This window comes from Chenopodium album, chromosome 26 (genome assembly GCF_948465745.1).
Source record: "Chenopodium album chromosome 26, dcCheAlbu1.1, whole genome shotgun sequence".
Classification (NCBI taxonomy): domain Eukaryota; kingdom Viridiplantae; phylum Streptophyta; class Magnoliopsida; order Caryophyllales; family Amaranthaceae; genus Chenopodium; species Chenopodium album.
The window spans coordinates 1335808-1357619 of NC_137859.1; the positions used below are offsets into that span (position 1 = coordinate 1335808).

The window sequence follows — 21812 nt, forward strand, 5'->3', positions numbered from 1 at the left end:
TTAAAAGAAAAATGAAAGGTGCAATGTGTCATTCCCATAGATTCTAATACTCTATGACATAGTCTCCATGTGATATAAATCATATGATATTAGACGTTGAAACTAAGAGAAACAAATTAATCATACATGCCATCTATGTTAGATCCACCAAGAAAACGACGTGTTGTATAAGTATAATGTATAAGTCTAACTTAGCCTAAAATCAACAATCATTCAAAAACAAACTAGTGAGTAGCACGGGCGTTGCCCCGTGATACTACTTTTGTAGTGTGCAAGTGCTAATTTTTAAGAGCATTTAATAGTGTGTATGTAGTATGTATATTCAATACTTTTATGGTATAATACTATTTAGTGTGAAACATTAAAGCATAACCAACAATTTGTCTAGATGGTTAAACAATAACATTTCTTCAAAGAGGTCAAGGGTTCGAACCTTTTCATCCATATATATTTTTTTAATATAGTTGAGACGACATAAAGTATTTTTGGTAGTGCAGATGATGTGGCACATTGAGAAATTGAGTGGATGACGTGGCGTAATAAGGAGTTGAGTGAGTGACGTGGCATAGTGAGAGGGTCTACGTGGCGTAGAGACGTTTTTAGGAACGCCTTTTAATATATTAGTATAGATAGATGAGGAAAAGTATATTGACAGTTGGCCTATGTTATTGGGCTTCTTTACTTGCCACTTATGGGCTGCCCAAACTAAAATCGTGGGCCACATAAACGAACGAAAATGAAAAAGGTTCAACATCCTTAATGTCTTAAAAATCAACATCCCTATCTCTTAACACAAAATAAATTATCAGACCTTAAGAGCTTAATCTGCTTGGATCAGTGGATAGACAACACACAAATTATTGTTAATATTGATGAAAAAGGTTCAACCATTTCCAGTAATTTTGACTCGGGATGTTCTAAAAAAAAAAAAAAACATACCAGTATACCATAACCTAAAATTGATCAAATTGCCTGAAATGAAGGCATATAGTCCCCAACATAAGAATTAAACTAAACTTGGTAAGTCAGAATTGCACAAACACTAATTAACGATGTAGAACATAATTTGCAAAAAAAAAAAAAAAAAAAAAAAAAAAAAAACAGCAAAAAATTTACGGAGTAAACTTTTTAATACTCCGTAATAAATTTACACTTTTGATTATTAAAGATATCACTAGTCAAAGTTATGCATTAGCAAATATGTCGATCAAATTGATGCTCTCATAGGGATTAACCTAACTTAATCAAGGTACCAAACCTAATTATTTACCTTCTTCCTTTCCTATTCACGAATTTCTATATTTATTTTCATATAATATTTATCTTTACCATTTTTTTTCCATCATATATGTGTGACACAATCGTACTCGTATTATATACAAGAAGTTAAAATAAATACTCGTAGTTTTTAAACTATCGGCCCTAGCAATCTATACTATGTACAACAGTACAAGTATTATAATGAGGATGATGAATTCACTGACATGGTACATTGGTTACTTTTTTCTAAACTAGTTGTGGCCCCGCGTGCTACGTGCGCGGTCCTCCAATGGCGGTGATAATTGTCTGTAAATTATGTATGTAGTGGTATTGTTACTTGTTAATTATGTTTGCGTATTGTCTAAATTTTGTATGCATTTAAATTATTAAAGTCAATGTAAAATGAAAACATTAAAATCTAAATTATCATATTAAAAATATGTAACTTAAATCATCGTATTAGAAATAAGTAAGTCAAATCATCATATTAGAAAAAAGTAACCTAAAGTATGCTATATTTGATTAGTTATTTGTTCGTCACGAATTATGAATTTATGTGATTTTATTTAGTTATGCTTTGGCAAATACAAAGGTTGACCGTAAACTGTAGAATAATATATAGACAATTTTGAAAAGTTTGCTATAACTGATGGCAAAAGGATTAAGGATGGTGTAAGATAAGGCAGTCATTTGTATTTTTAAATAATTGCTATAATTTTTTAAAGTGTTCTTTATCGTTCTTAAGCATTTTATTAAACCTTTTCCGAAGCTAATTGTCCGACCTATATTCTTAAGTGGTCTTTCTTTCTCCAAAGCTAATTACCCTAATTTTCTTAAGTGATCTATTTTAAGTGGTCTCTCTCTCCCCCTAAACTAATTGAATTGAATTTCTTAAGTGAACTTTCTTAATTAAGTGGTCTATCTCTCTCTTTCCTAGTGATCGTTATATTAAGCTAATTTCTCTTATCTTCTTAAGTGATTATTTCTTAGTGGTCCATATCAAATAATGTTTTTTTAAGTAGGCTCTCTTTTGCTCTCTTTTGCAAGTGATCTTTGGGAAGCTAGTGCATACTCTCTCTCAATTGATTAATTAGCTTTAGTGATCCATTATTTTAGTAAACCGTTTCCTAAGCTAATTGCACAATTCGAAGCTAATTGCTCTTATTTTAAAAGTGTTCTCTCTCTTTCCCTCTCTCCATCATTTTATTTAGTCTCTTCCTAAGCTTATTGTGTTTTCGTAAACTAATTGTTTCTTAAGTGATCTCTTTCTCCTAAGCTAATTACCCGAATTCTCTCTCTCTCTCTAAAATATTGCAAACCCATATATAACATGTGTATCATCCAATATAGAAGTGTAACAACTACTCATAATAACCAACAAAAAAATTCATCGTATTCATTTGAGGTGACATTAATAGGATGGTGTGACAATTGCTGTTATTTAGTAATAAAAAATTTGCTATGGAAATTGATCAACGCAAAATGAAGAATATTATACACTTTGTATTAGAAACCGTCTTTTGAAATCTTAACCCTCTATATGGGTATGAAATAGAGTAGTTTGAATTTTGATTGCTAAAATAAAAATTATAGTCCTAAAATAATTAATTTCACGTCAAACAAATCCATCCATTTCAAATCTTGTATTTACTATATCACCTTAACAAAGGCATTGTATACAAAACCAAACAAATATGCAATTTCGCAAATTATTGATTCGTCTAACAAAAATATGTTGAATGCACATCCATCGAATTCTCTCTATCATCATAACTCGAAAAGTGGCAACTCTATTTCTTATCCCACTTAGCCCTTTCCCCATTGCTTACTCATTCCATCACTCTCCTTTCATGGTTCCATGTAATTCACAAATAAATGAACATATGCATGTTGTGACATAGATACTAAGCACAACTCACAAATTCACTATTCAATTTCCAAAAACCAAAGCATTTGGAGTCACCAGAATATCTGCATCAAATCCTGTATTAAATTATTTTATTATAACAAGTACAATCCTGTATTTAATACTCGACCAAAGAAAAAAGTCACAAACACCGAATTAAAATTCCAAAAAAAAAAAAAAATGTAACAAAATACCTGAAGCACTTACTTAAAGCTAACAATATTGTTAAAATAAGCCAAATAGAAGCTAACAAATTTATAGCCAACTAAATACCTAAAGCACTAAATTCTCCTGTTATAATCTATGAAAACCATTTTGGTAACATCAAATTCAAAAGTCTATTCTTTGATGCCTGACATATTCTTGTGTATGTTTTATCATTGCAATTATAAAGTGTATATTAAGATTATAATAAAAATAATAATACAAAAAAGGCATCCTTCACTTGATTAGCCATCAATGTACGACAGGCACGAGAAGAAACAGGAGCCAGCTGCATGGGGGGCTAAAGAAATAGCAGGGGCATCTTGAATAGGCTTTGGCTTCGGAGACCTTAATCTGTCCCTAAAGTCTTGGATTGCTACACTCATGTCCCTCCATTGTCCTGCATTAGATTTGAACAAATTAATTCATCACACCTAATGGATATTGATATTAGAGAAAAATCCCATCAAACACAGTACACAAAAGCAAGTAGTAAAAGATTTTGGGACTATTAATCGACATTTGACATAATGTAAAGTGGGACTACAACTTTCTAATCTTAAATTATCATTTAGAGTTGGAAGTGCGCTTGCTTGATATCTTCATTAGTGAACTGCTGCAAGGGTCTTAACCCTGTATTCCTCTGCATAGTGGTCACATACAAATGTTAGAATAAATGCACAAGAAAACAATAGCAGCAAGAAACATGGGAGAAATAAAGAGTGCAGTAATATGTTTAAAATACGCTCAAATGCTCAATACACCCTAAATCACACAGGAAATACCTAACGAAAATCGCAACACAACTCTAATAAAATCACACCCAAACAACCACGATAAAGAAATTCGAACCAAACAGACCAGTCGAAACTAAACAAACCAGTTAAATAGCAGATGAAGTCCATAAATTCAGAAAATTATAGAGGCTGAAGGAATATACCCAATTTTTTTGGTAAAAAAAACAATCACCTAAAAATCTGTTTATGATAATATTTGTGCCATAATGCAGAATATAGGAGAAGTAGATTGTGATACTCACCTGCATTCAACTGTTTACACGATGATGGTTTTTCAGGATACACTTTTCAACCAAGGGAGAGAATACAACTTTAGAGCTTTCTGCTGCTGTTCTTTTCTTCAGCTTCATTAGTGGTTTCTCCTACCTTGTTAGCTCAAAAGGGTTCCATATCATAAAGTCATCTTCCCTACATGAACAAAATAAGAATGAAAGTTACTGTTATGAGTGATAAGTTCTAAGCGCAATTTATCTTCTGAGGGTTAAGGGTGGTCATAGTTTTAAAGCTCTCATAATAGAGCTAAATAACTAACAATAGACCAAAGCATTAAGGATAGTCCACGTGGGAAGGAACACTCAATAGGATTCATTAATGCCTCGAAATCACACTTAGATATGTACCCAAACATAGGCACATAGCTGTTGCATGTAGGTTGTTTTTAATTAGAATAGGCATGCTGAACATGATATTAGATATTGGTGCTCATAGTCTCAAATTTCATAAAACAGGTCAAGGCAGGAAAAGAACAGTGAAGAGCCACAAGGGTCAATAATGATGCATTTCTACTGATAGGAATGGGGCAAATATGCAAAAACATCATATGTATGTGCAACACGCTTAATTTGAATTACCACGTATGTGGACTGGACGAAAGCAAGAACAAGCTCATATTAGAAATCACTATAACTACTAATTAAATAACAAGAGCATACTTAGATAATGTGAACAAATAACGAGTCACCCTATCAAAATCAAAAGAGAAGGCAAAGGTTATAAAAAACTGGAGATAAAAGTGGTAAGCTTACCTTCAAACCAACATCATGTGAATAGATTGTAGCAGTTCTAAATTCTCATGATCTTTGGAAGTCCTCCAACCTTTGTTGCATGGACAACTCCATAAGCCCATAACAACCTAATTGAGAGCTTTCATTTGAGACACCAATGTATCTTACCTACATGTGTACTTTTTTTTTTTTGCGGCAAAAAAAACAACAATAAGGGCAGGAAGAGGCAACAAAAAAATAATAAAAATAACTTACATGACAAAAAAGCATGCCAACACGGAAATTTCACAGCATAATTTTAGTACAAAAGTTGATATAAAACTACAAATAAATTGAGACATTTAAATGAGTGATCCTAGAAGTTATAAAAGAGGCAAAAGGGAGCAAGTAAGCAAAAATAAGATAGGAGAAGCAGTTGTGAAGATGGGTGAGCTGTGAACAGATTACTATGTGCTTCAATTGATATGGTTTCTTGGGGAGGGATTAGAACATGGGCCTTGTCATGGTCTCTCCCCATACTCCAAACAATTACATTTTTCTTGAAATGACGGGAGTATTGTTCTCTTAAATATAACTTTATACTTAAAATTGATATTTTGCCTTATTTTTTTTGGGATTCTGCCTTACTCATAACAATAAACAAATAAAAGGAAAACCTTATTTATGAAAATAAGAAAAAAAAATTTGAAAAGTAAATTCCCCCCTTGAAATATATATATTACTACTTTAATTTTAAAAAGTAGAACTCAAGAAATGGTGACTTGCGTAGTTGGATAATTTGTCCCCATTAGCCAGCTCTGCAAACACGATATTCAGTTTTTTACAAGCTACAACATCCTTACTCCAATAAGCAGTTATCCAACACTCATCCTAGTCAAAGAGGATATACTACGTAGCCAACATTCTATACCTTAAATCTTTTCATGTATGATCAATAGATTTAGAAGCTATGACACCCTAATGCATGATCAACGCTAATTTGTTGAGTTCTTCAATGACTCGTAATGATATTCTAGAGAAGCCGGCAAAGGGGTCAAAAGAAAACAACACCTTACGAATTTGATCTAGAATAGAGTTATCTGTTGCTTGTTCCTTGGCTGGTTTTCCAGCTCTCGACATCCCTGCAACAATACTTTCTGACCTGCAAAAAATGTCGTAACACAAGTTAATAACATATTAATTTTCTTTCTACAGCCACAACAAGCTACAGTCATCTAAACAGCTTAATCTCCTCCAAAGTTAAACATCTAGGCAGAAGTTTCACAACACAGTAACCATCAAGCGGTGGCAGCTCTCTAGAAAATAGTTCTTTACACTTTACCTGCACAATTAAAAATTCGGGAACTTAATCATTGTTTGTTTTAAATAAAATGTACGTCATAATTAACACAAAAATCTATTTAAAAAAGAAAAAACATTTTATCAACTGATTTCTTTGATGTAGTTAAATGCAAAGTTTTTCAGAAGATATCATGCATATGTATCGAGGTTGACTCCAATATCCACAAAATTTATCAAATTGGTTTGAGGGCTTGATTCAGCTCAAAAAGGCAACAGATAAGTAACCAAAATGACTGAACTATGTGTTATATTAGCTCAAAAAATCACATAATTTCTTCATGCTTGATTTTTATATCAGCATAAGTTGCGCACAGATTATTTTTAGCAACAAATTTGCTCGTTAATACCTCTTAATTTATTAAATATGACTGATATTTCAATACTTTGCCAAAGAAGACCCCTTAATTGGATATATAAAATCATCATTATTGCACATAGAAGATATAAGCAACAAATTCGCTTGTTAAAATAAATATGCCAAATATTTCAATAATGATGTCATTCAGCTTTTATATATCAATTAATGATTGAGAGAAGGAAAAAAAAAACAAGATAAAAAGCCTAATCATGACAGTTTATGTATAGCTAGAACCCTGGTGACCAGCAAGTTTGGAAATAATCTCAACTTTACAGTAGAAACAATCGATAGGACAATTAGTTTCAGAAAATCTCATCAGCCATCACAATAAGGTCTTGACCAGCATTTGTTGAAGGTTGTGACCAATATTCATACAACAATCTGACATACCAAACCAACAAATAGATTAATAACAGAGCCAAATCAAAGGTTGAGTGTTGATGAAATTGCATGCGTTTGACCAACCACTTAATTTGATAAGCGCATTATAGAAGAAAACAAGACACACACACACACACATCAACAATTAATGACAAGCAAGGGTTACGTCATTAAAAACAGTACCAGAGGCAATAAGGAGAGCTATAAAATTATGACCCCAGATTTCATAGAGTACACGACACCTCTCTACAGACCGAAAACAAGTTGTCAATAACATCAAATTGAAATTAAATTTATGAAACAATGCTGTGATTTACAACCACAATTAGAGATTACTACATATCTTTCATGTAAGGTTTAAGAAAAAAAAAACAACTGTTTTACACTTGGATCAGTACATCTTTTTTTTTTTTTTTTTTTGTTGTTGTTTCAAACAAGACAAATATAGGGTCGCTAACAGGAAAAGACAACAAATAAAAACTGATTAAGAGAGACAATGGAACTTCTGACATACTGCAATGTCAAATAATGATAGTGGGGTACTTGCTTTTCATAAAAATGTAGTCAAAGGACGGTATATAGATTGTTACTCACCTGGACATATAACTTCAAAGATGAATTTTGGTGTCAAGACATCCCATTTAAGAGTAGAATTATCATTACAGCCAACTGGAAGAAAATGACATCCCTCTTCAGCAAAAGATAAACCATCCTACACAATGCGATAAAGAATCTAATGTATGAGTATAAGATAAACTATATGGACAAAAATAATTAGGAGGAGATGGATAAGGACAGAGCAATTCCTCTTAAGTCATGGCTATCCAAATTATTTACAGTGAGTCAAACACGAGCCAATTATATAAAACTGTTTAATTGGGTAAATTTCTTCAGAACAGCTTGGTAAATAAGCTTGTTGACAGTGAAACGTGTAGACAGGGGGAAATTATAGAAGTAAAATTGCATTTCATACGACACGTTTGGTTGCATGATGATCACACAAATAAATTAAACTAATTTCAAAAAAAAAAAAAAAAAGAAGTCTAGCTCCTATATCAAGATCATCTTCAAGATAAGTTTGAACGTAGATATCATATACTTGCAGTTAATCAGTGATCATAAGTTAATTGATAATTAGAGCAGAAGAACAAGTACATTATGGGAAAACCTAATTGAAAAAACCTATGCAAGTACATACAACATAGTAATATAAGCATCAACTGATAAAATTTTATTTTATTTTTTTTAAAAAAAGGTAAAAAAAGGTCAAAGAAGGGAAGAAGGGGAGGTACCAGCAAGAAGAGGAGAAATGAGAAGGGACGTGAAGAAAGCACAAAGAAGAAATTTCACCAAGATATTGCCGTCCATCCACTCTCCACTCTTTATCGCCCATATTAATCACTTTGTTGCCTCAAAAAGTCAAAACACAAACACACTTTCTCTCTCTGCCCCCCAAACGCTTTAAGCTGTTTACTTCCCTGTGTTGCGGAGCACAGACCAAAACCAGAATGCTCAAATTAAAGTTTATGAAAGCCTAGAACATAAACATATGCAGGACTCTTCTTAGCTTTACGGAATTGTTTAGGCTTCAAACGTTTCTAACTCATACTCCCTCTGTCATTTAGTTTGAGTATGGGATTGATTTAAGTTACCAGGAACCATAACTCAAACTACACAATATGAACACCACCATACCAGTGCCCCATGATGACTATAACCTATGGCAAAGTTTAAATACTTGAGCTTCTCCACATAGATGTAATCCCCATTATTACTCACCTTAAATTGATGTAGTCCCATCTACATCCCAAAATAAAGTCAGAACCCCAATTAAACCCTAAAATCAAAACACACCAAATTTCAAACAATAAGTACAAAATCATTAAAGGAGACCTAAAAACCACAAAATCTAAGGAGACCTCAAAACCACACTTAATTCTTGTCGCCTCAGAATATCAAAGTAAATTATACATATCAAAATTACAGCACCAAAATTGACCTTTACAATTTCTAATAGCTTCACTAATTGCAGCCATAGTTCAATAATTTGGCATAGAACAACCAAAAGTTGACTTTCCTCACAATTAACTTAACGATAAACCCAAAAGAGAAATTGATATTCTATGGTTTTGAGAAAAGTATTAACATACCTCAGAAGCTGCTTCAATATAATAGAGGAAAGAGAGCTTCAACCTAGTGGAGGATCAATTTTCTGCTGCCTTCTTCACCTCGTAGACAAAAAATTAAGATTCTATTAGCACCAAGATTAATTTCACAACAAAAACAAAGAAAATTCCATCCTCATTACAATCGAATACCACAGAAAAAAAAAAAAGAGGAAATTCACAACAAAATAAGCAAAAGATTAAACCCTTCTCCCAAAAAGCAATAAACCCTAAAACAATCGCATCAAAATTAACTCTTCCTTCCAATTCAAATACTAAACAAAAAAATAGGGTTAAGTACCTGCATATTATACAAATTATATTCGACTGCCATCATTTTGCCTTACATCAACCCGCGCCGTAACTTCAATTATACCCGCAGATAAGCGTGAACCACCATAACCAAACGAGGGTCGAGATCTTCACCTTCAACTTGCTTTAATTCTCAGAAAAGAAAGGTGAAAGATAAAGCTTGACAAAGGGAGTGGAGGCCATGCCGCCATATATCCGGTCCTGTGAAGGGGGAGACAGAAAGAGAGTTGGAAGAGAGAGAGCGAAATGAGTGATGGTGAGGGAAAGCAGCAAAAGGTATTGATGGCAGAACCGTAAAAAAAACCCCAGTTGGAGGGTAGTATTGTCCGCGCACTGGCCTACTGTTCATAAGGAACAGTGCCGTGAACTTCTCTCTTTTTAAAGAGTGTAGATAGATTGCTTGAAACTATTGTATGATGAGGAAGCTTGCAGTAATTTTCTGTTTTTCATCTTTGATAGATAAGTCTTTCAGTATGCAGAACAAAACGTTTTGATGTTACATTGCCACCTTCTATTGGCTCTATGAATGAGTTGACTAAGTCTAATCTTTGTAACAAGTTAACTACTAAATCTCTGTTCAAATTCATGCTGAAATTTTGTCCTGCAACAAAAATACAATTGTTGGACCTGGGAAATACGGGGTTTTCAGGGGAAATACCAAATGACTTGGTCAACTTCCTAGCATTGGAGAATTCTTTTAAACCTTAGCTACAAGCTAAAACCAATTTACAGAACTGATTCCACATTTCCACCCCAATTCTCTGGGCAAACTAGACTAGCATTGCTTGACCTTTCTCATTACAAGATCACTGGCAATTTGACTATCCTGGCAAAGCCTACAAAACCTTATTTCCTTAAATATATCCAACATCTTAAATCTATAGGATAGCTGATCAAAATTCGATTAAAGATGACTCCTGGGAATCGACTCTCTACAAAAAGATGGAATCCTCAATAGAAGATGTCATCAATAACTTGACTTCTGCTGATGTAGGAACAGGAAGCTCTGGAGTTGTGTACAAGGTAGCTATGCCTGATGGGGAAATACTCGTAGCTTTATAAAGATGTGGTCAGATGAAATAGGGGCATGACATTGGGCTCTATCCACCACAAGAACATAGTCCGGCTATTGGGGTGGGGATTTTAACAAGTTCTATAATTACCTCTCAAATCTCAAATGGGAGCTTAAGCTTTCTCCTTCATTGGGCTCATGCACTTGCTTATTTGCACCATGACTGTGTGCCTGCAATCTTACATGGGGATGTCAAATCCATGAATGTGTTGTTGGATCCTAGATTTTAGCCTTACCTTGCTGATTTTGGGCTAGCCACACTTATGAATGTGTTGGGTCCTAGATCAATCAAAGAACACACCTTGTGCTCTTCGAGTCTAGTCATGGTTCAGAAAGAATCTATGCTTGCAGCTATACTGTCATGTATCAGAGTGACAATAAGTTTTTCAATAAAAATGAATTAGGTATATATTCACCTTAAATAGACTTAAGATCTTAAGCTTAAACAATAAACTTGACATTGATGAAAGTGAACATTACAAAAAAAAAAAAAAAAAAAAAAAAAAAAAAAAAAAAAAAAAACTTGAACAAAGCTCGAACCACAACATGTTTGACTCAATAATGCTCGTAAACACCTCATTGAAGTTCATTTATAAGCTTATTCATTTATAGTTTTGAACACGGAAATAACAGGGAAGGGAGGGGGAGCCAAAGGAGCTGTAATTACAATTGAATCACATTGTGGAAGCTAACACCATCAGCTTTATGCTTACATACATTGAATGAACAAAGAGCATTTTAACATTCATGGAGTACATCAGTACACCACATTCTGTTCACATCATTTAAGCTTTAGGAATAAGCAAATGCAAGCAAAACCACCACTCTTACCTACACTCATCAATTACTATTCAGTAATCAGTACAGCAATAATCACCCAACCCCTCATCACTCATCTACGATTGTTGATCTCTAATCATTACATCAGGATTCAGATAATCTGTGAATTCATAGCCATCCCAAATAGCACAGCAAAATCACCAAATGAAACCTCAATGTGGTAGGAGCAGCACAATACTGTCAAATGAAGCATTTTATAGCAAACTCTGTTTAAATCAACCCATCTGATGTATCAGTTGAAAGCAGATATTACTTTATTCAGTTTCAAGCATCCTCTCAACAGCTTATAGACATTCAAAGCTAACTATGCTGTCTCAAAAAGATCTACCACAGAATACAATGGCTTGAGAGTTTCTTTCTGTGAAATCGAATACCTTAATAGTAGATGAAACAAATCAGAGCTTCAAACATAGACGTGGAGCTGAGGCTCATACACGATTGAAGGAAAAACAAAAAATAAACTCAATGATCCCCTAAGAGAAAACAAAACTAAAACACTTAAAGTCACCAAATTACTCAAAAGCACACATACACAAGTCACTAAGAACACAATACCTCAACGCACTTAATCTGCTAATTATCGTTATGTGATCAATAGACACAGTTTAAATTAAGCAAAAAGCTAACTTTCTACATTCCGAAACAATAATTTTAGATCATACGAGGTGATTTATTATGTGTGGAAAAAAAATATCACATTAAAACGCTAGTTACAAGTAATCTTTTAAATAACTCTTGTCATACTCGTATTTTCTTTAGTAGGGACAATGCGACAATTATTTTCGAATACCCCCAAGAGATAAAATGACAAAGAGTAGGCACCTCATTGAAAAATGACCACCACAAAAGTCAAAAATGGATCAACACATCATTGTTATGCATGTAGTACTAGTACAAAACGCACAACATGATTCATTATCATCAGCAAGTAACTCATGGTTATGAAAGGGACAACTCTAACCCAGCTTAGTCTTTTTTCATATAAAATGTGCAAACATTAACTATCAACCAAACACAGTTTCATCAATAACAACACCAAGTAGAATTCAACCTTCCAAACATGCTACATTTGTCAAACCCACCTAATTCTAACCTCCATTATTTCCATCATCGTCATTATTACTGTTACATTATATAAATACTATCAATAAAAAACATTATAATATAAAGTTTATCTCAACAAAAAATCCTACTCCTTTTTTCCCATTTATGTAATCATCAACTTTACACAACACATAGATAACAAAACCAACCAAATCCAAACAAAATGTAAAATTTCTATTGGACCTAATTGGGCCCTAATGACCCTAAACAAACCCAAAATTAAACCAAAAAATTGGACCTCTCTATGAAAATGAGCAGGCGTTAATCGGAGCTAAAATCGGACGGTAGATAGGAGGCGAAGAACAATCAGGACATCTAATCAAACCGTTCTCATTGCACACCAAACAAGATCGAAACCCAATTTTTTCCGAGAAGATTTTATGACTACCGCTACAATCGGCGCATAGGATAAATCTATACCCACCACACGTGACGCACGTGCCGGGCTTTTTCGGTGGTATCCCAGAAACAAGCTTCTTGAGTTCACCGATTTCGTTAAGATATTTAACTTCATCGGCCCCACCAACGTATCTTCCACCAATGAAAACTCTCGGTAATGACAGCTGTTCAGCGGGTTTTAACCCGAGTAGTTCCCGGAGCTCCGACATGAAGCCCAAATCCATTGAAATGTCGCGTTCATCTATGATAACCTGGAACCCTTGTAGTATTGCTATGACTGACCGGCAAGCTTCGAATGTGGGCCGGATAACCCGGAGACTGGTGTAGTAAACCACGATTCGGGCCTCGGAGGAGGGTGGTTTTGGGCCGTCTTCTTTTGGGCCGGGTGTTGTTGGTGTTGGTGTTGTTGGGTCGGATCTGTTGGACCATTGTTGAAGGAGGGAGTTAGCGGTGCGAACGCGGTGGAAAACGGAGCGGGCGGTTCGGGTTTGGGTCGGGGCAGAGGGTTGGCGTTTAAGGGGGGAATCGAGGTCGAAATCTTGGATGTTGCAGAGATTTTCGATGTCTTTAAAGGAAGAACATCGGAAATCGGAGGAATTGAATTTGTGTTTAGGAGTATTATTATTATTATTGGATTTTTTGGGGGATGATGATGATTTAACCCACGAAGAAGGCCACATTGACCCGACCCGGGAAACCCAGAAAATCAACGCATTAATTTACTGGAGATTTGAGGTTGGTGATGGTGATGGTGATGGTGATGGTGATGGTAATGGTGCAGTGCAAATGGTTAATGGTTGTGTTATGGGGAGTAACGTAAAGGGAAGAAGGAGATGTAAAAATGAAAGAGAGGGAATTTGAGGTTGTGGGAAGAGAGAAAAAGAGGAGAGAGAAAATAAAAGGTTAATTAGGTTTCGAGGTGGTTAAGTTGGTTGGATTGGAGAAACTTTTTCATTTTTTTTTGGAAATTTTTTGTATGAGGGAATAATATATAGGGGTAAAGGCTTAAGGGTAATATATATTGTTGATATGGTTTAACAAGAAGGTTATTATGAGAGAAGGGTTAGGGCCTGATTGACTAAATCAAGTTGAACTTAATATTTATGAGAGAAGGAAATTAAAAACTAAACTGAAAATAAATTAAAGAGAACAGACCCTTAGAATTATTGTACAGTACTATCTTAATTTCTAAATAATTGTAGATGAGGGTTGTGATTAAGGTATGTAAAATAATGCTACATGTATTGTGATTTTTTCCTTTGTTAAAAGATTGTCTCGATCTTCCTTTAATGATTTAATTTGGTCAATTTTTAAAGTTATGTGGTATGAGGTGTGTATGATGTTATAGTCTAGAAAATCAAATTTAGTTGTTTTGCTTATCAAGTTGTCATATATTGTCTTTTTTTTTTAACGCACATATATAGTCTTGTTCAAAAAAAACAAAAAAAACCACATATATTTGTCCTGTTGAATTATTTGTTCATTTTGAATTGCTTGATGAATTATGTGTTGCATGGTCATGTAAAAAGAAAACCAATAATAAATGGCCATAGTAGACTTATGAGATAATAATCAATCATCAATTCCCTTACAAGAATTCCATTATATTACGGAGTATTTCTTATAAAAGTGTGAATTATGACTATTGTTGTATCTGATCACTTGATTTTCACTTAACTAAACTTGTTGAACATAGCTTAACTTATTTAAACCAACTTATAACTATGCGTAGCTCTTGTCATAAGTTAATTGTTCTACATATATACTTATATACCCTCATTTGGCCTTATTATTTACTTTAATTTCAAGAAATAAGTATAAAAAGCAAACAAAACTTGACCTAATTGTGATAAAATGCTACAAATCACAAAGGGTTTTGCACATGTATAGATCGAGGTACAATTTTTAAAATACACTTAATGAAAAAAGGAGAAAAATATTGTTTTTACTAATTAATACTCCGTACGATGTAGAACTCTATATATTATCTGAATTTTGATTTAAAAACTACACACTAAGAATTAATTTTTATAATTTTCTACTATCAAATGACCATTAGTTTCAACTTTATTTTTTTTTATTTTTTATTTTATTTTTTTTATATATATACAGCGAGTGTTGCAAAGACAATAATGTAAATGTTAATCCCAAGTTTTGATCACCATTCATACAAAACTTTAACCAATTAACCTAGTTAGCAATGATAAACACCTTTAAATCCGATAATGAGATTAAGAGGACTAGGAGTCTATGAGGTCCCATTTGTGGATACTCAAAGGATAAGAATGGTGGAATTCGTATATATATGTTTGGAAGGAAAAGATTGTCATTAGGTAGAGGCAATTTTGGATTAGATGCCAATTTCTTTTTTCGTTTGTTCCATCCTAGCTGGTTAATTAATCAATTAAAAAATGATTACAGATCCTAACAAATGAAAGGCATTAATTAGCTAAAAAGGACATTAGACCGGGTCAAATCTTTGATGTGAAATGTGCTCCTCTCCTCGTGGGAGCCATATACTTTCCCTCATCTACTAATCACATGTGGATCTCTGTTTAGATAGACCTAATTTACTAATTACGAGTTTAATAATAATCATGTCCATGCTTCTTAATGATTATGTCATGTTGATTACTACGTATTTTTTTAATTTGTTCTTTTTGTTTTATGAAGAGGATTATTTGTTATGATTAATTCCAAACCAAATCTTTTGTGTATTTGTATCATTATGAAACCTTTAATAGGTCACGAGAGATGAAAATGATCATAACTAGAGTAAATTTTTCATAAATTGATTAATTTATTCTTACATGTGCCTTTAAATTGGAGTATTATGTAATTTAAGAAATTATATTGATCTGGTGAGCTATATAGTAGGTCCAATACTTATTTGTGTCAATTTATGAGTTTTGTTTGCTAAAGCTAGTTGAGTCATTTAATTTATTGTACTATGTACATCAGTACATGTCTTTAGTTTTTTGATTGAAATTAATGAAGTATTGTTCTCACATTCAAGAATCCTAGGATAATGATAGGAAAAACTATCAAAATGCATTAGAAAATTTACTCATTTCATGTATGAGTAAAATATAATACTAGACCTACAAAATACATCAGACTTGAAGAAATAAAATCTATAAGCAATGTTTCTTTAGTAATCAATCCGTACGCAAAAGAGCTAAGGTATTAAACTCAATTAAATTTAATTTAGTACAAAAATAAATGGAGCAAGTATTTAAAAACGGAGGGAGTATAACTCAACTAGACCTAATCTCATGCGAGATACCAAATTACCAAGTACTATTCCGTACTACATATAGATGGTGAATTTGGTGAGGTATGATAAAATTCTACTTCACTTAAAATTGCAAGGCATTATTGTAGAGGATATTTAAATTTTTTTTTTTTTTTTTAAAAAAAAAAAAAAAAAAAAAGGAAACATTGAGGGCATGTGGTGTTACTTGAAATGAGAAAAGGGGGAATATGTTAGTGAAATGGGGTAATTGATTGGGGCAAAGTGGGTTCTGAAAAAGGGTAGATTGATTATATGGTACTCATTTTAGCAGAAGAGATAAATTCACATGCATATGCATGCTTCTTATGGTCCCTCCATTTTTAACCATTTTCATTTTAGGAAGACCAATTTTCCTTTGTGCTCTACTTTTTTTGGGTTTTCCCTTTTATCTTCTCCATTCTTCAGGTTATGGTCCCTACTTATTGGATCTCATTTTGTGTCCTAGGCCCAACCAAAGCGGCCTGTTTTTCTGGGCTAACTTGTAGCTGAAGCCCATCCAATTTATTCCTAAAGAACTAAAAAAGTAGAGTTGATAACATTGTGCGGACTGGATCAATTCTACGTGGTTAGGCTTCAGGAGTTAATAAAATTTTGCTTGTATGTTTCACCCATAGAGCTAATTCGAATTGGGATCAGTTCTGGGCGGTTAGGCTCCAAGAGTTGATAAAATTATGCTTGTATGTTTTACTCATAGAGCTAATTCAGATTGGGATCAATTCTGGCAGTTAGGCTCCAAGAGTTGATAAAATTATGCTTGTATGTTTTACCCATAGAGCTAATACGGATTGGGATCAATTCTGGGCGTTTAGGCTCCAAGAGTTGATAAAATTATGCTTGTAAGTTTTACCCATAGAGCTAATCTGAATTGAGATCAATTCTGAGTGGTTAGGGTCCAAGAGCTGATAAAATTGTGCTTGTATGTTTATACGTAGACACGCAGCACAAGGTCTAGTTACAAAATTTGCAAAAGAAAAGAGAGAACCTTTCACAGAAACACCAGCGGGTGACTGAACTGAATAACCAAGAAATAATGTCAGAAATGGTGGAGTTGAAGATCCAATTCGGAAGCGAAAGACTTCCAATGTCAATTAACATTAATTCCACCATTTTTGAGCTCAAACAACTTCTCATGGACTCCACTAACGTCCTCCCTAAAGGCCAGCAGCTCATTCACAAAGGTTTTCTTCAATCTTCATCATGGCTTTATCATTGTCTGAATTAAAGTTTTAATTTTGATTTTGATTTATATTTGTAGGAGCTAAATTGGTTGATTCAAAAACATTGAGGGATTCGGGTATTGTTAATAAGTCTAAAATCATGCTCACGGCTTCTGGTGGTAAATTTCAAGGGGTATTAATTTCTTCTTACTTCCCTTTTTTGGATGAAATTAGTTTTAGGGTTTAAATTATGTAAACAATTGATCAGTTTGATGTTAATTATTGGATGTTTTTGCTGTTTGATTTTGGGTTTTAATGAATTATTTTAAGAATTGATGATTTTGATGTTGATTTAAGGTATTTTGTTGCTGGTTAAATTTAGGGTTTGGATTATTTATAATATTGATTGATTTGGTGTTGATTTTAGGGCAAATCACCTGTGGTTCCAACTTATCAGAAGATTATGAATGAGGATCGATCCCTCAATTCTGCACCTGTTAAAGATACCAACATACTTAAGTCGAGTGTTGATCGGTGGAAGATGTTTAGGGTAATTGGTCTTGCTGAGTCTAATTTAAAGGTAAAATCCATAATCTTTTATTGCAAGTTTCATAATGTGGCATAGTTAATTCAAGTTTTATAATTTGGCATTTTGTGCAATTTTTGTGGAGTGTGGAGATGTTGTGTACAGTAATTTCTGAAAATGAACATAGATTGTTTGTATTCTATTCGGATTTTGCGTTTTAGTGTTGGCACTATTTTCCTTTGTTTAGTGATGTCCCCGGATTGTGGGAGTGATGACTTTCAATTAATGGTAATCTATTGTTATAATGCATTCCAATGCGGAATTTTGAAGGTACAGGAAGAGGAGAGAGAGTGAAGGATCTAAAATTTTTAAACATGAAATCGTAAAAAAAGGAGGGTTAGAGGTGTGGATGATTGTTGAAAAGTGTTTGCATCATTGTGATTTTCACGCGTCACCTTAGAAATCTTCTCTCATTATAGAAGAGGGTGGGTTCTTACTTTAGAAATGGAAGGAAAAAAAATTTATAAATGAACTACAAGTATAATTGTTATTTTTATTTTTAATTATTGTTATTGGACATAGGTCAAGAATAAGGTTCTATCTATACCCATCTCTCCCTTCCAACCCTGCTGAAGGTGGGAGGTCTCTTTGATGTTGTACTGTTGTAGCTCTTCACATAGTCCCTGGGATTATTTTCATGAATGTGTTCTTTTATGTATCCAATTAATGTATATTTTTCTGTATTGGAAAATCCAAAGGCTATACCTGATGAAGTATGGGAATGTGGATCGTCTTCAGGCTCTTGTCCTAAAGTGCTTGATCTCAGCAACAACTATATTCGTGACATACCCTCCAAAATTAGCTGCTTGACATCTATCAAGGTTAAAAAATAAACTAAAACTAAAGTGATTACCCTTCATCTTATATTGGTTATCAAAAGTTCCATAAATTTACTCTACTGCTAAAAAGTTATTATAAACATTGTGCTTCTGTATTCTGGTTTTGTAGAAGTTGATTTTGAATGCAAATGATCTCTCAGATGATTCAATAAGTTGGGAAGGCCTAATTCAGTTGAAGAATTTGAACCATCTTTCTTTGGATCAAAACCAGTAAGTTCTCTTAGATACAATAAGACTTGCCTCCCATGTTCGGATTTTTCAAAAATATTTGTACCAGTAAGTTATCACCCTGATTTTGGCTCTTATGTGAAGAGCTCTTACTTTCAAAACAATTTCCATAAAGAGAAATCAGGTGTATAGACATGCATTGTAATTATGGCTTGTTCATCCCCCCTCCCCCAAACCCCAATTCTGCATTCTGATTACTTGGTGAGAATAATCAGATGCAATCCCATACTAATTAATTTTAAACGCTATATCTTTTGCAGGTTGACTTATCTACCTTCTTCCTTGGGTGAACTTACTTCCCTAGAGCAGCTGCACGTTGCAGGCAACAAACTGGAAAGGTTACCAGTAGAGATTGGTCTTTTGACTCGGCTAGAAATTTTTAAAGTTAACAACAACAGGTGTGTAGTCACTCTATCCAACATTTGGTAATTTCATTTTGATTTATGATATGCAATCCTAGATCATCAAATCTATATCCCAGCATGTCTAGGGTAAATCTGACAGTATGTGTTGTTATCTTAGCTTGAGATATATGGGGACTATGAAGTTAAAGTTCTTGATGTTAGTATATGTGCTGTAGACTTTAACTAGTCTTTATGACTAAGTGATCTGTAGCAGTTTGTGAGGCTTATTTGTGAGTTGGTTATCATCTTCCTAAATCTGGATTGAAATTTGTAAATCTTTATGAGCATAACACAATTTGCATATGTTTTGTGTCAATTTGACATTTCTGCTTCAGAATCATATTGACTTGATTCTTTACTTGTATTTGCCAGTCTAAGTGTGGTGCCCTCTCATATAGGCGACTGCAATGCATTAATTGAGGTATAATTCTCCATCTTTGGATTAGTAGCAGAAAAAACTTTGCAATGCTGGCCGTCAACAATAATAATAAACTATCCTTTCAGTACAAAAATTTAAATAAAACCACTTGTAATATCAGTTGCTATTCAACCCGACACCTGACGCTTTTCAACATACAAGTGTAAAATAAAGCAGATGTTTATGATTTTTTTTCTTTCTTTTTTTCATTAAAACCATTTTTCTGTCCATGATTCAGTAAGAGATTCAATGCTGAAAGTATGAATGTAAAATTTCCCATTGACAGCAAGTTTTGACAGATGCTGTAGACAGCACTGAGATTTAAAAGGTGTTATATGCTTTTACCCATCCCCAGGTTGAGGAAAAGTTTACTGATTAAAAACGCCAGTTAAGGGTATATTTTGGCTTATAATAAATATTTTTTCTGGGGGTAAAAGGAAAATTTTGAGTTGGCAACAGAAATACAGATGCTGTATTCCTTTCTTTGAACTCAAGTTATAGCATCTTTAAGCTCTAATCAACATATTTTATGATGTTGGTCAATTTCCTTACTGAATTTGTTTTGTATGGCCAGGTCAATATATCCTTTAATCTTCTAAAAGAGTTGCCTGAGACATTTGGCAAACTACAAAAGTTGCAGGTTGAATTCCTTACATTTTTTGTGCTATTTTACCATTTCTGTTGCTTCAATACATAACCATTTTATTTTTCTGCATCAGGCGTTGCATCTTCAGAATAATCCACTTAAATCACTGCCATCTACTCTATTGAAGAATTGTGTCAAGCTTTCAACACTTGATGTTACAAATACACAAATAGCAGTTTATGAGCTTCGGCAGGTATACTGCTATACTTCACTAGCTTAATAGATGCTTTATGTTTTAAGGATATGAATTTATTGAATCTCTTTTCCAGATTGAGGGGTGGGAAGATTTTGATAAAAGGAGAGTCTTGAAACAGAACAAGAAACTGGAATGCCGCACTGTTGACTCTGCTGACTTTGACGAAGGTGCTGATAAAAACTGATCTCCAAACACAAATACATATGGTAAAGATTGCTGCTGAGGAACATATATTTCTTCAGGACTTGCCGTTTCTTGTTGTTCTTCTGGCAATAGAGTTAGAATTGAAGTCTACAGAACTGTATTGTCTATGTGGTGGTGGTCCTTGTGGATCATGGAGTTGCTGTAACAAGGAAATATATGCCTATATGGAGGGATATAATGGGGTTCCATCTTGTAATTGAAAATAGTTAAGTGTAGAATTGCATACCTCCAGCTCCAGTGATATTTTTCCTGGTGCAAGCGAATCCATTATTCTCCACATACAATTAATTGAACAATCTGTGGTTTTTTTTATTTTTATTTTTTTTTTAAAATTTTTTTTAAAATTTTTTTTTTTATTATTATTATTATTTTTTTTATTTTAGTATTGGCCAATATTTTTGCACTTGTAAATTGAAGGATAAACGCATCTGGTTGTAAGTTTGTAACCACACCATTGCAGAAAGCTCGTATAAATTAAGTTGCAGATCTTGTGTAAGATTTTTAAGATTTTGAAGTTGTTGTTGCAATTAATCTTTAGTTTCACGATGCATTGAGGTTTTATTTATGGTAGCACTTCATGCCTACCATTTTATATTTGAAGCTTAACATTAGCATTTATTGGTCGAACTTGTTACTTGTAATCATGAATCATGATTTGAATCCGAAATAATTCACAACTTTATATAAACAAATCAC

The 21812-nt window shown here is 33.5% G+C and overlaps 1 protein-coding gene and 1 long non-coding RNA gene across 3 annotated transcripts; one reads left to right on the forward strand and one right to left on the reverse strand.

Annotated features, from left to right (window-relative positions):
* Nucleotides 1-3455: 3455 nt before the first annotated feature.
* Nucleotides 3456-5371, reverse strand: LOC145616568 (uncharacterized). Of its 2 annotated transcripts, none has more exons than XR_014107661.1 (3): nucleotides 5193-5371; nucleotides 4410-4575; nucleotides 3456-3770 (listed from the first exon to the last, which is right to left on the reverse strand). It is a non-coding gene; the product is annotated as an uncharacterized LOC145616568 (long non-coding RNA). The 2 variants fall into 2 exon arrangements; XR_014107660.1 differs by having other exon boundaries at nucleotides 3456-4013.
* Nucleotides 5372-17325: 11954 nt separating this feature from the next.
* LOC145616567 (LRR repeats and ubiquitin-like domain-containing protein At2g30105) lies at nucleotides 17326-21571 on the forward strand. Its single transcript, XM_081671320.1, has 10 exons — nucleotides 17326-17616; nucleotides 17694-17788; nucleotides 18023-18175; nucleotides 18880-19002; nucleotides 19130-19230; nucleotides 19509-19646; nucleotides 20025-20073; nucleotides 20645-20710; nucleotides 20790-20909; nucleotides 20986-21571. Exons 1-10 carry the CDS (start codon nucleotides 17469-17471, stop codon nucleotides 21094-21096), a joined length of 1104 nt encoding a protein of 367 aa, XP_081527446.1. The 5' UTR covers nucleotides 17326-17468; the 3' UTR covers nucleotides 21097-21571.
* The last annotated feature ends 241 nt before the right edge of the window (nucleotides 21572-21812 follow it).